Source organism: Pholis gunnellus (genome assembly GCF_910591455.1).
Source record: "Pholis gunnellus genome assembly, chromosome: 11".
NCBI lineage: Eukaryota > Metazoa > Chordata > Actinopteri > Perciformes > Pholidae > Pholis > Pholis gunnellus.
This window is the reverse complement of record NC_136538.1, coordinates 19597604-19611591: the sequence shown is the minus strand read 5'-3', so window position 1 is coordinate 19611591 and position 13988 is coordinate 19597604. Positions and strand designations below refer to the sequence as shown.

Genomic DNA, 13988 nt, shown 5'->3' with positions numbered 1-13988 from the left:
TGGGGGGGTTTGAAGTGTCAAGAGCCCAAGGGTCATCGGAGTGTCAACACATCAATGACCCTGTCAGCCTTCATACAATAGCAGGCCAATAACAGGCTGAAGTAACGTTTGTTCCCAGCAACAGAAAAGGGGAGACAATACGGTGTAGAGAAAGTGAGCCTTAAACCAAGGGAGAAATGGCCCAAAATACATTGAGGGAAAGAATGCAGGAGGTGGAGGCAGCACAGAAAGAATACATTTGGAGAGATTAGTTAAGGGTTAGATGGAGGAAATGCCAGCAAGGGAAGTGAAATAAGACTGGGAAGAAGGACAGATGGACAAAGACAACTGAGGGAGTACAAGAGGGTAGGAGGAAAAGAGAAGAAACCGGGGTGGAGAGAGGAGAGGCTGGAGATGAAAGTGGCAGGCAAGAAGAGATGTTGATGGTGGTGTTTGGGGGGGGGGGGGGGGGGGGGGGTAGATGAAACAATAAAAAGCAATGTGGGAGAGAAAAATGTGAGCAGAAGAAGCTGACACAGGGGGTAGCTGCTGAGAGTTTAGATCTGAGCCGAGTGTAACTGCACAGCCCATATGTACACATCCCTGAGCACACACATCTCCTTCATGTTCTCTCTTTATCACACAGTCACATTGTGAAATGATGTGTATACTTATTGTACTGCCGGAAACCCAGCAACTTGTCTTATTGTCAGTTGGCAATATTGCCCATAAGTATTAACTCTGAAGCCCCATAGTGCAACGTGTTTAAGTTACCTTAATGATAACCGAGAGAAAAAACATACAATGTGCAAATCAACTTTTAGTATACTCACGAGCCAAACTAACAACGATGATAGGATCATAACTCATCGCTCAGTCACATATTTGTTCACTCTTTAAAGACATTGCCTATAGTTATTGCAATATGGAAAACCTTAGAAAAGTAGAAGTCTGCAGATATGTCGTATGCTTGTGTTATTACATGTATATGCTCAAAGCCACACAGTATAAAGTCACACAGTCTACGCTCACTCACATTTATTGTTCCCATTCACAGCACGTAGTTGATCACAGCCAGCTCCCATTGTCCCTCTCCCACTCCAGTTACATAGCCTGTAACAGAGGCGATCTAGTTCCATCACATGTATTGGAAAAGAACATTCACAACATTTGCATGTAGCCTGAGGATATTTTGAACGCCCCGTTAAATAGGATCAAATCAAGGGCCTTAGTGTAATGTGAAAGGGTCATTCATACTGCAGAAACCTAGATGAATAAGGCGTGTAAAAACAAAAGGTGTATGCTAGTCACCTAGCACCAAACGGCAGGTAGAGGAACATGTTTGATGAGCTGGTAAAGCTCGAGGAACATCTAGCAGCTGCAGTAAATAGTCAGACATTGTTTCTCTGGAGTTGGAGGAGACCAAACCAGAGCTAAAAGGAAAGTGAATGTTGGCTTTCGGTTGTTCATATTTTACACAGACATGTCTCTAAAAGAATGATAATGTGACTTTCTGGCTGCTGAATGTGGCAATAGTCAATTGTTAGCAGGTTAACACATACAGCTTGATAGGGCTGTGTGTCTGCATCCGTCCTTCTGCCCTCTAACGTAAGGCTTCCCCTGAATATAAAAAGTACCAAAAGGATATGGATTGAAACCACAATAACTACATATTTTCATTGGTTTCTTTGGATACTGCGAATTTGTACAGTGGGTATCGTATGTTTATTATATTAAGCTACTCAAAGCCAATGTTTTGGACATTTTAGATCTGAAAAACATTTCAGTCAATCTCTCCCCGTCTGTGGGTTTATCAGCCAGCAGGATCTTGGCCTCTCCTTGATCCAGCCGAGAGTCAGCAGGAACACGGGCACAGAGCAGGTTCCCCCTGTTGATTAATGGGACACTTAATAGAGCCTCACATAGGTCAGGGAGAGAGTGGGAGTCGAAGAACGCAGACAAACAGTGAAGTTCTCGGCGCTATTCGCAGACACTGCAGATCTGCAATTTCTCCATTCAGTCAACTATAAACAACAACCCATCCATCTCGTTCAGTTTGGCTCCTCATTAATTGGATGGAGTGGGTGAATTTGTGCTGCGGGAGTTCCTGATTGGCTGTAGTTGTGATGCATCAATGCAAATGTATGGGAAAGTCATGAGAATGTACTGCATCGAATCTTTTTAAATATCCTTTTTGTTGCTATGGAGCTTAAATAGTTTTTGTTCGGTACCTTTTGACGAAGCCCTTTGGTCGTTCATAATAGAGTATTCTTTGATTATGAGACCGTATGGGCTGGGCAGCTGGACATCATACAACATCAATCTAGAAAACAATCTTTCAGGGAAGAGGACTGTGCTTCTACAGTAATAAAGTGAATTTGTAGGCGAGCTCTCTTCAACTTTAAGCGGGTTACTGTGAAGATGAATTGGGGAAACATTGTACAACTGAAGTACCTGGACTCCACCATGTCCCTTCACTCTGTCCACTTAATCAGTAGAGGAGGTTTAAGGGTCACTGTTAAGTATGATCTCAGTAAAGTTGGGAATACAAAGGAATTACCGCTGCTGCCTCACAATCTCCAGCAAAAAATGTGCCCATTCACTAGTATCTAAAAATAAACTATCACTGCTGTTTGCGATAGTCATTCCACATATTTCTCATTTGTGAACCGTTATTTTAACGGTGCTGCTTGCATTAGAATTGACATATGTGAGGCAGAAATGGTAACGAGTGCCGGCCACACAGACGATGCTTGTTCAGACAAGTTGATTTTTGGCTCACCCATTACCTCTCGATAGTTTTCACTGTGTCCACCCTAAAGGGGGACAAGAATATTATAATGACCTTAACTCTACAAAACAGAATATGACCTAATAATCCTTTTCAGTACAGAATACTCTTTTCAACATGAATGGAGCACAACGGAAAACATCTTGTGGCCTCAAACGATACAAACCTTAATGATCCTAGAAACCGCACCAGCAGTGAAATGTAAGACAATGCTTCCCCGACGTCCAGTTTTGGTTATGTTCCTCATGACGCTTGAATAGCTGTATTTAGTGGCTCTGTCACAAAAGGCAAGCTTGTGCCTGCTGAATGTACCCTCTGTGAACAACACACAGTTTATACGAGTGATGCGCATCTTCAAAAGCACAGAGCCTATTGGTTTTGAACATTAAACACGCATGCAGCAGGGAGTAGTGGGACACTTTACGGTCCAACAGAGCTTGATAAAGAGACTCCGCATCCCACAGTGGCATCGGTGGCACTTTATATCCGATCCCATCAGGACCTGGACTATATAAACTACTCTATAATTGAATGATTCCTTCCAAAATGACATGAAACATTAAACCATGTCGGTGCTTCCATCTCGTTAAATCGAACTGAAAAGATACACAAGTTGTTACTTAAGTATACATTTTTGTGTACCGCTTCTCTTAACAAGTAGCTCTTATCTGAAGAATGCTTTTGGGCAATTTACATGCTGCATTTTTTGTGCCCTCAAATCCATTGCTGTCGAAGTAGATTTACGGAAGGCTCGCACGCACAAAAGTGAGAGCGGCACTCCGGGGATTTTTCAGGGTGAAACGGCTGCAGCCCAAAATAGTTAGTCTTTTAGAGCGCTGCAGCACGCATCGCATGCCATGTGACGAGGTAGAACCAATGACAGCCGGCAGAATTATTTTCTTCTGTTCATACGTTAAATATGTGGAGGAGAAATGAATCATTTTAGTGCGGAGGCTTCCCGGAGCTTTTCGATCTGTCCCACTGTTTTACTTGCTTCATCTTTTCCATCCAAGTATGTCACAACATCCGGTTGAAAGGTCGGCCAGATTGACACGGAAACATCCAGCAGTAAAGCTACTGTGAGGGATTTACAGCTCTAGAAATCTATTCATCCTTGTTTTGAGCACAGAGATGGTCGGATTACAACACAAAGAGGAAGTAGGACTTTATTCCTCGCTGAGGAGGGCGCTAATAATCTGTTTCATTTTTAAATAGCAAATAGTTGTTTGCTGCTAAATTAATGCTCCAAATTTTGGTTTTAGCACCTCTAAGATTCACGTAGTCTGTTGTCTTTAAGTTATTCTAGTTTTGTTTTTTGAAGTAATTGTTATAGTTGCCCTTATTATAACCTAGTCAATACATGGGCATACATCCTGGGTTTGTGTTGGACTGCTGGTTAGCAGTACAATTAGCAACAACACGATGTGAGCACAGTTTAACCAGATACTCACCCTGATAGCCAAAACATGTTTCAAAAATTCTTTGTTTCAGTTTTCCTGTTCTGTTCAGTAAATGGTTTTGCAAATTAATATTTTAATGCACTGCTTTGATTTTAACCAAGTTTTCTTTTCTGAAGTGTCACATCTTCAGGAGGAGTAAACGACGAACCAAAACTGAGGTACTTTTCAAAACAGCATCATGTTCTCATTCCTCCGTACTCATAATCAGTCAATCATTCCTCATCAGTCATCACATTCTTCGTCACCTTTCACCATGTTAGTTTTCACTTCCGGGTCAGAAAATTTGATGCCTAATTGCTTACTCGTCTTGGATCTGTTACATCATTTGGTAAATAAATGTATACAGCATCTTCCTTTTTATAGCGGCAGCAAAAGTGTAAACGTTGAACGAGTGCTTCAGAGAGAGAAAGAGAGGGAGAAAGAGAGGGAGAGAGAGCGAGAGACAGAGAGAGACTTATTACAGCCAATACCCAGAGTACGGCATCGCCCCAATGAGGATGTTTACATGGCTTATTTGTTGGAGCGTTACGTTAATTTACCCGTTTCCATGCTACCGAGCAAAGTGACTAATGCCTCAAGACGCCGCTGTCAAATTATTCTGCAATGTCACAGATGCCCTCCAGTATTCTCCTTCAAAAACACATTTCTCCCATGATGCTAATGTGCTATAACCTTGTGCTACACTATGGGCCCGCTGTCCAATCTTATTTTTCTCCGATAAGATTTTAGATAAAAGATGGCAAAACTTTCTCAGCATTTGTTCAGCAGCTAAATTGCTGTGTTGAAAAATTGTGAAAAAAGTTGTTGTAAAAAAAAATTGTAAAAAGTGATAGTTCATAGTTGAGTAAAGTGTTTACAGGTTCAAATTCCATTCATGCAACTCTGTTAGAAGTATTCTACACATCTTACTCTGATCATGCTCATTGTAACTGAGGTTAATCACATCAACTTGAAATCATATTATAGGTTTTACATGTGCTGCACCGTGCTTGTATTTCTGCCTTGATCACATGGTCATTTCATTGTCGGCGTGCATGATAATGTAGCCACAAAGAGCAGCACTCTGCGTGGAAGACTGAGCAGAACTCAGGTCTGCTTTGTACTGTTGGAGCCACTGACTCTTGGTGTTTTGGGTGAAATGCAAATCCAGCTGTAGCCTGTTCGTCCCTCCTACTGGGAGGTCAGAGTTGAGGTTGAGCCACAGGGCCGCGCTCCTTGAAATCTTTGGGATTCAGTTCCTTGTTCAACGACCCTTGAGCAGATAACTCAGGATCAAATCATACAATTATTATTACAGGGTGGCTTGTATGACCACAGGCCCCCCAGCTGAGTGTGGAGCTGCTAATGGAATCATTTAGTCCAGTACGACTGCGTTTCCCCGGGGGAGCCATGTAAATGTGCCAGATTTAGCCATGCAGGCTAATTGAGTGCACACGTTTTCCAAAGTTAAGACCCTGTATACCCGTCATGTTTTTTTCTTAAATCAAGATTCATGTAATCCGTTTCTCCGATTCAATATTAATTATAATTTCATAATTATGATCACTTTTTAAATGCATGTCACATGAGCAGTGTTCCTCTTTCTGATTTTATAAAAAAAAAAAAAAAAATGCAAAGTAGATGCTTCCAATCTTCTAAAGTAATTACACTGTCAAAATCAATGGAACAATGTTAATTTAATGAATTGGTCCCTCTTAAATGGAGTGCTCTGATTTCATCCGTGTTACAGCCGGGTGCCGAGTTTCGTGGTAAAGTCGGTTCCCATCTGATGGGTTTGACATCTGTAGGCAGTGACCCAGCAGCCGATCTCATCAGCCATTTAGACTCCTGCACCATTCAATTTCTCTCCGAGATAATGGACTGTTGGCAGGCTGATCCATGTAAACTGGCACAATGTGACCACACGCAAGCAGCTTTTACTCTTTGCACACACTCCTTTTCTCTCTCTCTCTCTGTCCTTTAACCTCTGTCAGTCATTCCTCCTGCCTCCATCTCTCCCAGCCGGCCATGTCTGTCTGTTCAGCAGATCATTTCGTACTGATTTATTGACGATGTTGCGTCTCTTCTTTAGAGGAGACATCGCTGCCGTCCCAGAAAGTCTTTATCGGAATTTTTGTCTTTTATGATTTTGATGTTGTATGGCCCTGTCAACAGAAATGCTGTGCACCGAGTCGACCTACCACACACACTGATATATAACTCTGTCTGTTCTCTTCCTACAGTACAGCATGCAGTCTTTGTTATTCTCACCGCCTGTAGTCTAGTCCTCCAAAATCCCGGTGTATTTAGATGACTCAGCCATCAGTTATTTTTGATCACTTTTAACAACTAGTGACTCTGGCTAGAAAGATTAATGCCAGTGAGACTAAAATGTTATTGCTATGATTACACAAAATATGTGTGTGTGTGTGTGTGTGTGTGTGTATATATATTAATTAACAAACTATTATATTTGTTCAACACTACATAATTGGAGTCAAAATCTATCAAGAAACCATGTGCTTGCAGCACAGCTCGGCCTCTCACTATCTTGTCTGCATCTTACTGTGTCCAGAGTCTTGATTCATATCATCTCATTTACTTTCTCCACACGCTCCCTCTATCATCTCATCTCTCTCTCTCTATCATCTCATCTCTCTCTCATCTCTCTCTCTCTCTCTCTCTCTCTCTCTCATCTCTCTCTCTCACACAGACACACATTTCATCTTGTTTACTTTCTCCACACTCGCACTCCAATTACGGTTTATCGCTATCACTTATAACTCCACTACTCATCTTTATCTTTCCACTTCTTTCTTCCTCACACACACACACACTCTCCAGCTCCATTATGTACTTTCTTCAGATTGTTTTTATCTCTACCGATCTCTACTTCCGTACCTCTCTCTCTCTCTGTTCCGGTCTTCCTTCCCTCGGATTATTTTTAAAACCGTGAAACTGAATCACTGATGACTTCACATGTTTTGACCCTGTTTCTGCTCCTCAAACTGGAGCATGTTTACGCCGTTCACCGCGCCCACTCCACCGCCCGGCCGGTTAGCCACCCTCTCAGGTCGGCCTCGTCCCCAACGGCTAGGTGTGAGTCAGCAATCTGTCCAGGGATGTATTGAACTGACTGCTGAGGAAAATACCAAACAAATCACTGTTGGTTCTTCATTATTAATGTTTTATTATTATTGGATATATTTTTGAACACTTATTTCCCTCATAGTTCCCCTGTGGTCATGGGCCACTGCTGGACTGCGTAAGATGTAGAGAGGAGGCCCCATTCCAAACCTTGTTGCAAAAGTAGAGATTGGTGGAGATTTAAAAAAAAAAAAAAAAGTGTAGAAAGTACATAATGGAGCTGCAGTGTGTGTCTGTGTGAGAGGAAGAAAGTTACAATGTAGAAAGAATAATCCAGGTCCCTCTGTTGGTGGGAGGCTGTGCACCCCTGGTTGTGAAAACATGTGAATTTGAACCTGCGAAGAGAAGGTTTCTTGTAAAAGATAAATAAACGTTTCAAGGCGGAAAGGGTCCACATTTAGGATTTTAGAATCATTCTCCATTGACTCATATGCCATCATGTCATTCAACTCATCAAGTCAGATGTTTCACCTGATAACAAAACTCTGATGGCGAGGTGGTTATCCTCGGTATGTCTCAACTATGAAAAGAAAGAGGAAGTCAAAGACTTACTTACAACATTGTGTTGACTGGGAACAACAGAAAACATCACGCTGTTGATAAAAGGTGTTCTGCACATGGTTGACAATAGTGCTCGTCACTGCTGTCAGAATGTTGTTCCAAAGTGAAAGCTGATTCATTCTGTGAGACGTCCACATGATATATCTGGAATCGTAGCAGTTGAGCTTGTGGCAGGTAAATCGCCCTAAATTGGAGCTTGTTTTCTCCTCTTGAAAATTATTCCAGCTCGCAAAATGGTAAAAGTGGAATTGAGCGACGCCGGCGCTCAAAGTGTCTGACCGCTTTTCTTCTGACGTCTACCTTCTATTGATGACCATCTCGTTCAAACAGTTCTGTCATTATGAAACATGTTATGGTTGCTGTTTTTTTAGCTCTTTGCCTCATTCTAACCTCTCTGAGTCATCGGTACCAGAAGATTTAGTAAGAGGCTGACGAGCAGTTTGTTTGTGTCTCTTCATTTTCTGTGTCTTTGTGAATTTCCCTCCTGTGTGTGTTGATAGGAAGAGATGGAGGCAGAGAACAGAAGGAACACTCGGACCAAAATGACGCCAAAGCTAACTCCGCACCAAGAGGAGGTGACAACCAGACAGTAACACACAGACACGCGCTAAACCATGCAAAACATCCTCTGATACATCCTCTGATGCATCCTATACACGTACTAAGACAACAAACTCAGAGTTAAAGCCTCGATGTAGCAAAACCTACTTTTCACAAGGGACAGTTCTTCTTTAATGTTTCCTTTTCACAATCTGTGGTTTAGTTGAACTAGACTTCCCCACCAGTCATGTTTTCAGTATGTTTGCACTGGAGGCCACATGCGGAGGGACTAACCACAGTTTACTGTCGTCTGTGATCAGAACTCTTCTCCAGCGGCTCACCACGACTCCCAGAGCATCCGCAGCAGCAGAAAGGAAGGAACTCTGCAGAAGATCGGCGACTTCCTGCAGAGCTCCCCCACGCTGCTCGGCACTAAAGGTCAGTGTGTCCGTGTGTCGGTGTGAGGTATCTAACTTTTATCTGGCTGTGAGGGTAAAGAGTAGCCGTTTTGCAGATACATATATTTCAAGCATAAAGAAGAGTTTATATATGATGAAGCAACAACATTACAGCCATACACCAGTGGAGGGTTGAACCCGTTTTTTTCATCAGCTGTTGACACAAACATTCATTCAATCAATTAATAAAATTACATTTTAGAAGATTAATTTAAAAAAAATAATACAAACCCTAAGAGACTAATGAACATTGGTGCAGAGCTTTCCATAAGTTTTTTATTCTAATAAATGTTATTCTAGTTTTTGTTATAAAGTTGAGATTGGCTATGAGTGCACATTTTTTTTAAACCACTAGCTTTTAATTCAAACAATGCGAGCATGATGCTAGAGAGTCATGCCCCTGAATAATCTATGTGAATGTGTGTGTGCAAGAGTCTCTTTCAGTTTGATTATTAGCAAAATAATTGATGACAAAGCTGTTGTGGAATATTTCTATGTAGATGCGGGATAAGAGTTGATTAAATAAACAGAGTCTGATAAATGCTCAAAGTAGTGTCAATTTAATGCTTGCAAGCAGGAGAGTGGACACACAGACACGTATCTCAGTGAACTGTGCAAACCACTGTCAAAGAAATACAAGGCACATCATGTTTTATGCATACAAAAGGTCACGCCTCCAGTTACCTCGTAAAAAGAGGGGAGTATTAGCAAAATAATTGATGACAAAGCACATTAAGAATTGCATTGATTGCACAGAAATGGGAAATCCTCAGAACTGAGTGTGTGTAGGCTGTGCGTCAGCCTCACACTGTAGTTTAACATTTCAAAATGTCCTCACCACTGAGCTTCCTCTCTGATGCATTGCGATGCATTCTATTCATTCACCTTCAGTCAATTACTGATGGCGTCCAGGAGGTAATCTCATGGCCCTGGTGGGATTTTTAGAATGTCACAGGAACCTTTGTGCAGAAACACAACGCAGGACACACAAGGACAACTTTTGTCGGAGTAATTTATTGAAGGATAACACGGGTTGGAAAAAGTAACCGGGCAAGGACAGCCGAGTTAGGACACTAATGATGGCTTAAAGGGGGAAGTTAAGACGGTGAACATATTGGAATCAACAAGTCATCTCTTGAGTTCTATCCTCAGGGTCGGTTTCACTCGGTCAATTAATTGCAGCCCTGGGGTTCCGACTCAAGGTTGCTGTCGCCATCTGATACTCTCTCCCTCTCTCTGCTTGCTGTTGCTTCCCCCTGTCCCTCATCGTCTTTTATCGCCGTTATTTACTTCCACCAACACATCAATCTTTTCCCTTTCTCTCCATCGCTCACTCCTTCTCTTCCTCCATTGTTCTTTCTCTGTCCGTCCCTTATCCCACCTCCCTGTCCCATCTTTCTCTGTCTCCTGTCCTTTCCTTCCGATACCCTTCAGTGTCCTCCTCGGATTGTTCCACTTTACTTTTTTAGTATTAACAAATTCCTCTTAAAAGACCAATACCAGCCGTATCCTGCTGGCATTGTCTTTTAATCAGCCAATGACGGTCTTTAGACTTAATTCAAAAAAGCTACTGTTGGAATGATTTATTCATAGTAATATGAATACACACAGTTAATAACATTAAATGGTTAACCAACATGAAATTATGTAATAAATAAAAAATATTGATCAAGGTCCTCTTGTCTTTAATCGTCTCTGCAGCCAAGAAGATGATGAGTCTGGTGAGCGGTCGGGGCGATGCCGACTCAGCAGCCTCCTCTTCCTCCCTCAGTCTGAGAGCAAAGAAGAGCAAAAAGAAACTCTACAGGCCTGAAATCTCCTCCCCCATGGACATGCCCTCACACCCAGTAAGTGTCATGAAACAAAAGCTTATTATGCCAACACCTCCAGTCCTCTTAGTACACACACACGCACACAGTTCAGCTGGGTAACTCAAAACTCTTTTTATAGGATGTAAAATCATCAAAAAGCCATAGAAATGTTCTAGTATGTTATTTTGATATCACAATTATCACTAATATCTATTTTATATTGCTGTGATAACATGTCCTTCAAAAACTGTATTCAGGTTTTTCATCAAAACCACATTTTACAAGATTACATTTGAACACATCACGAGAGCAGTAATTCACTTTCTTCCACACTTTTACTGAATGAGGCCTGAATGCACCGTGATGGAACCAATGGAACCAATAGAACAGCAGTTAGCTGGTGCTGCCAAAGTTACTAGCTCTCCTCCTGCCCATTTGTGGTGCACAGTGTAGCAATATCAGGGATGGGCGACTAGACAACATTCATGCCGATCTCCAGATTGGCACTGAAGATTCTTTTTTTTTCCGGACTGTTTCATAATGAGCAGAAAAAATGTTTACACTCTTTAACGGCTCGGAAAGTGTCAAACGACTCCGGCCGTGTCCGCTTTGCTCCTTTCTCTTTACCCGGTTTACTGGTCCATGTCATCACCATAATATCAATACAACCAATGTGTGTATGATTACATTGCCTGTGTAAAGGTGTCCTGTTATCTTTAAATTATACTTAAAGTATACATACACTGACATCCCATAGGAGAGGAATAGGTGGGAACTAATCAATGTTTCTGTAGACAACATCGGATCAGTGCGGACCTTTACAGTTCTGTCACTGAATTGTAAGACTGATCATTGGCTGATTCACTGAACTCATTTCTTGATAGTATGATTGTACAACTGGATGGGGTCTGTGGCTCTAATAACAAATACTCAATGTTTTATCAATGTCTTCTTTTCTTGTAGATAATCAGCAGAGAGCCGGAGGAGAAGGAGAGTGACCATCAGGTCCTTAAGAGGCGTCTTCGCTCCAGGATGGTTAAATAATCATCTTTGTTTTTGTAAACACTTTAACTAAATGAAGGAGGCGTGTAGCTGCTTATAAGTCTTATTCTGTGTTACGGTGATTGAAAAATCCCCAAACTTAACTTAGTTGTGTTATTTAATCTAAAAATCTATTTTATGAGTAAAATACTATAATTTCAGAATATAGCAAAGTCACTAATATACAGCTGGTTATGTGGAAAGATGGCAGTTAAAGTTTAACATTTTGGACAAGTAGAGTTGTGTATTTGTGGGCTCAGTGCAGAGCGGCGTCCAAGAGGCCTTCAGCTGAGTTCAGCATGAAGACTGGAAGCAGTCAGCTACAGCTCACTAACATGTTGTGTTTGTGTTTGCTTAATCGATCCACAAACACAAATGGAACAGCAGTTGGTGGTTTTAGGGGGAAGAACGTGCTGAAACTATTTCATGCAACAGTTTATACATCTGCCGTCTACTTCTTTGTAGTATCTGAGCCAGGCTAGCAGTTGCCCCTTGCTTCCAGTCTTAATGCACAAACATGAGTGGTATCGATCTTCTCCCACAATGTTGAACCATTCCTTCCCAATACTGCTAAATAATTTAATCAACTTGTGTCTGGTAGATGCTATTTTGTCCACATTTATCATCAAATGACTCCAGAGTCACTACATATACTCCGTTAGATAGTAAGCACTCTACATTCGTATATCTTCTACACTTTATACTCAAAATATGCTTTTTTCACTGGGAATCAAAACACCGCGGCTTTGAGAGCACTTGTTTGCAGTTGCGCATTAACGTGATTAACCAAGAATTTAACTTGCAAGCTAGGTCCACTGATTCGCCAAACCTGCTTGCTTGCAGTCTGTGTTCCACCACAGTCCCTGACGTTGGTCTCATGATTCATTTTTTTTCTAAAGATAGATTTTATTTTGTAGCGAGTAACGAAGGTTTCAGGGGAAATGTATCGGAGTCAAAGTATCAGTTTTCTTTGCAAAATGTAGTGAAGTAAAAGTAAAAGTCAACAGAAGTATAAATAGTAAAGTACAGATATCCAAAAAAACGACTTAAGTACAGTAACGAAGTATTTCTACTTCGTTACTATACACCACTGCAAATAAGTGTCATTATTCAAACCTCTGTTATCTCTGACTGATTTATTTTCTAACAAAGCTGCTAAATGTCTTACATTGTTCTCAGCAACTTAATGGTTCAGATGTTCAATGTCTCTGCAGTTTACTTTGTGTTCCTCTGTGAAACATCCACTTCTCACTAAAGTCCTGCACTTTATCTCTTCCCTCGAACAAACTTGTGATTTTACACTTCAGCCAGATAATGCAGGATAAAATCACCAACGGTTCTACTGTGTAGTTGTTACTGAAACACCTTCACCCGACTGCTAAAAGCAAAGGCTTTAGGACTGCTGGATGTTGATCTTTAGATCATTCTGTTCTAGCTGAAGGACTGCTGAGTAGCTTTCTTTGCACAGGAAAATCTTGTTAAACCTGCCCGAGTAAAAAAATAAAAAGTTTGTTTATTTCCTAATTTTGTGAAACTGTGCACTTTTCTGTATTTTCACTGCATACTTCTGTCATTCCATTATGTTTTTATACCTTTTGTTCTATAGGTCTTATTTGTCATTTCCCAAATAAAAATACAAAGCAGTTTTTCTTTGTTTCATGTTTTTTATTGCAAGATAAGTTGCATTTATTTATGCTCTTAAGATTGTTGTAATGTACTACTATATGTTATTCCCTAATTATAATTGATAATCAAATCAAGTAGTAGCAGTTCGGCTTATCTTTTGTCTGTTGTGATACTGCCGTTAAGAACACTTACTGCGTAGACGTGAGGAGAGCTGTTGCTGACAGCGAGAGCCCCGGGTGTGTGTGTGTGTGTGTGTGTGTGTGTGTGTGTGTGTGTGTGTGTGTGTGTGTGTGTGTGTGTGTGTGTGTGTGTGTGTGTGTGTGTGTGTGTGTGTGTGTGTGTGTGTGTGTGTGTGTGTGTGTACACAAATAAAGAAAATGTATTTCAGAAAAGAAGTATTGAAAAGTGTTCAAGGAAAATCATTAAACCAAGAGAAAGAAGTGTTGACCAGAGAGGTCAGGTTGGAGCTCAACACAAAGAATAATGTTTAGGACCCTGGAGTGTGTTAAACCAGATATTTCCATCACAGTTTGTGTTAAGTCCTTAGTAGCTACAAGTTAACTTCAAACTAGTGATTTACTGAATTGAGTTGTAT

The 13988-nt window shown here is 41.1% G+C and overlaps 1 protein-coding gene across 1 annotated transcript in view; it reads left to right on the top strand.

Annotated features, from left to right (window-relative positions):
- kif20ba (kinesin family member 20Ba) overlaps positions 1–13386 on the top strand; it is a 38915-nt gene extending 25529 nt beyond the window's left edge. The window contains exons 31-35 of the mRNA XM_079168929.1: positions 4347–4388; positions 8418–8492; positions 8778–8895; positions 10617–10762; positions 11690–13386. Coding sequence (XP_079025055.1) covers positions 4347–4388; positions 8418–8492; positions 8778–8895; positions 10617–10762; positions 11690–11770 — 462 coding nt within the window. The 3' untranslated portion in view covers positions 11771–13386. The remainder of the gene's footprint in view (positions 1–4346; positions 4389–8417; positions 8493–8777; positions 8896–10616; positions 10763–11689) is intronic.
- Positions 13387–13988: the final 602 nt, after the last annotated feature.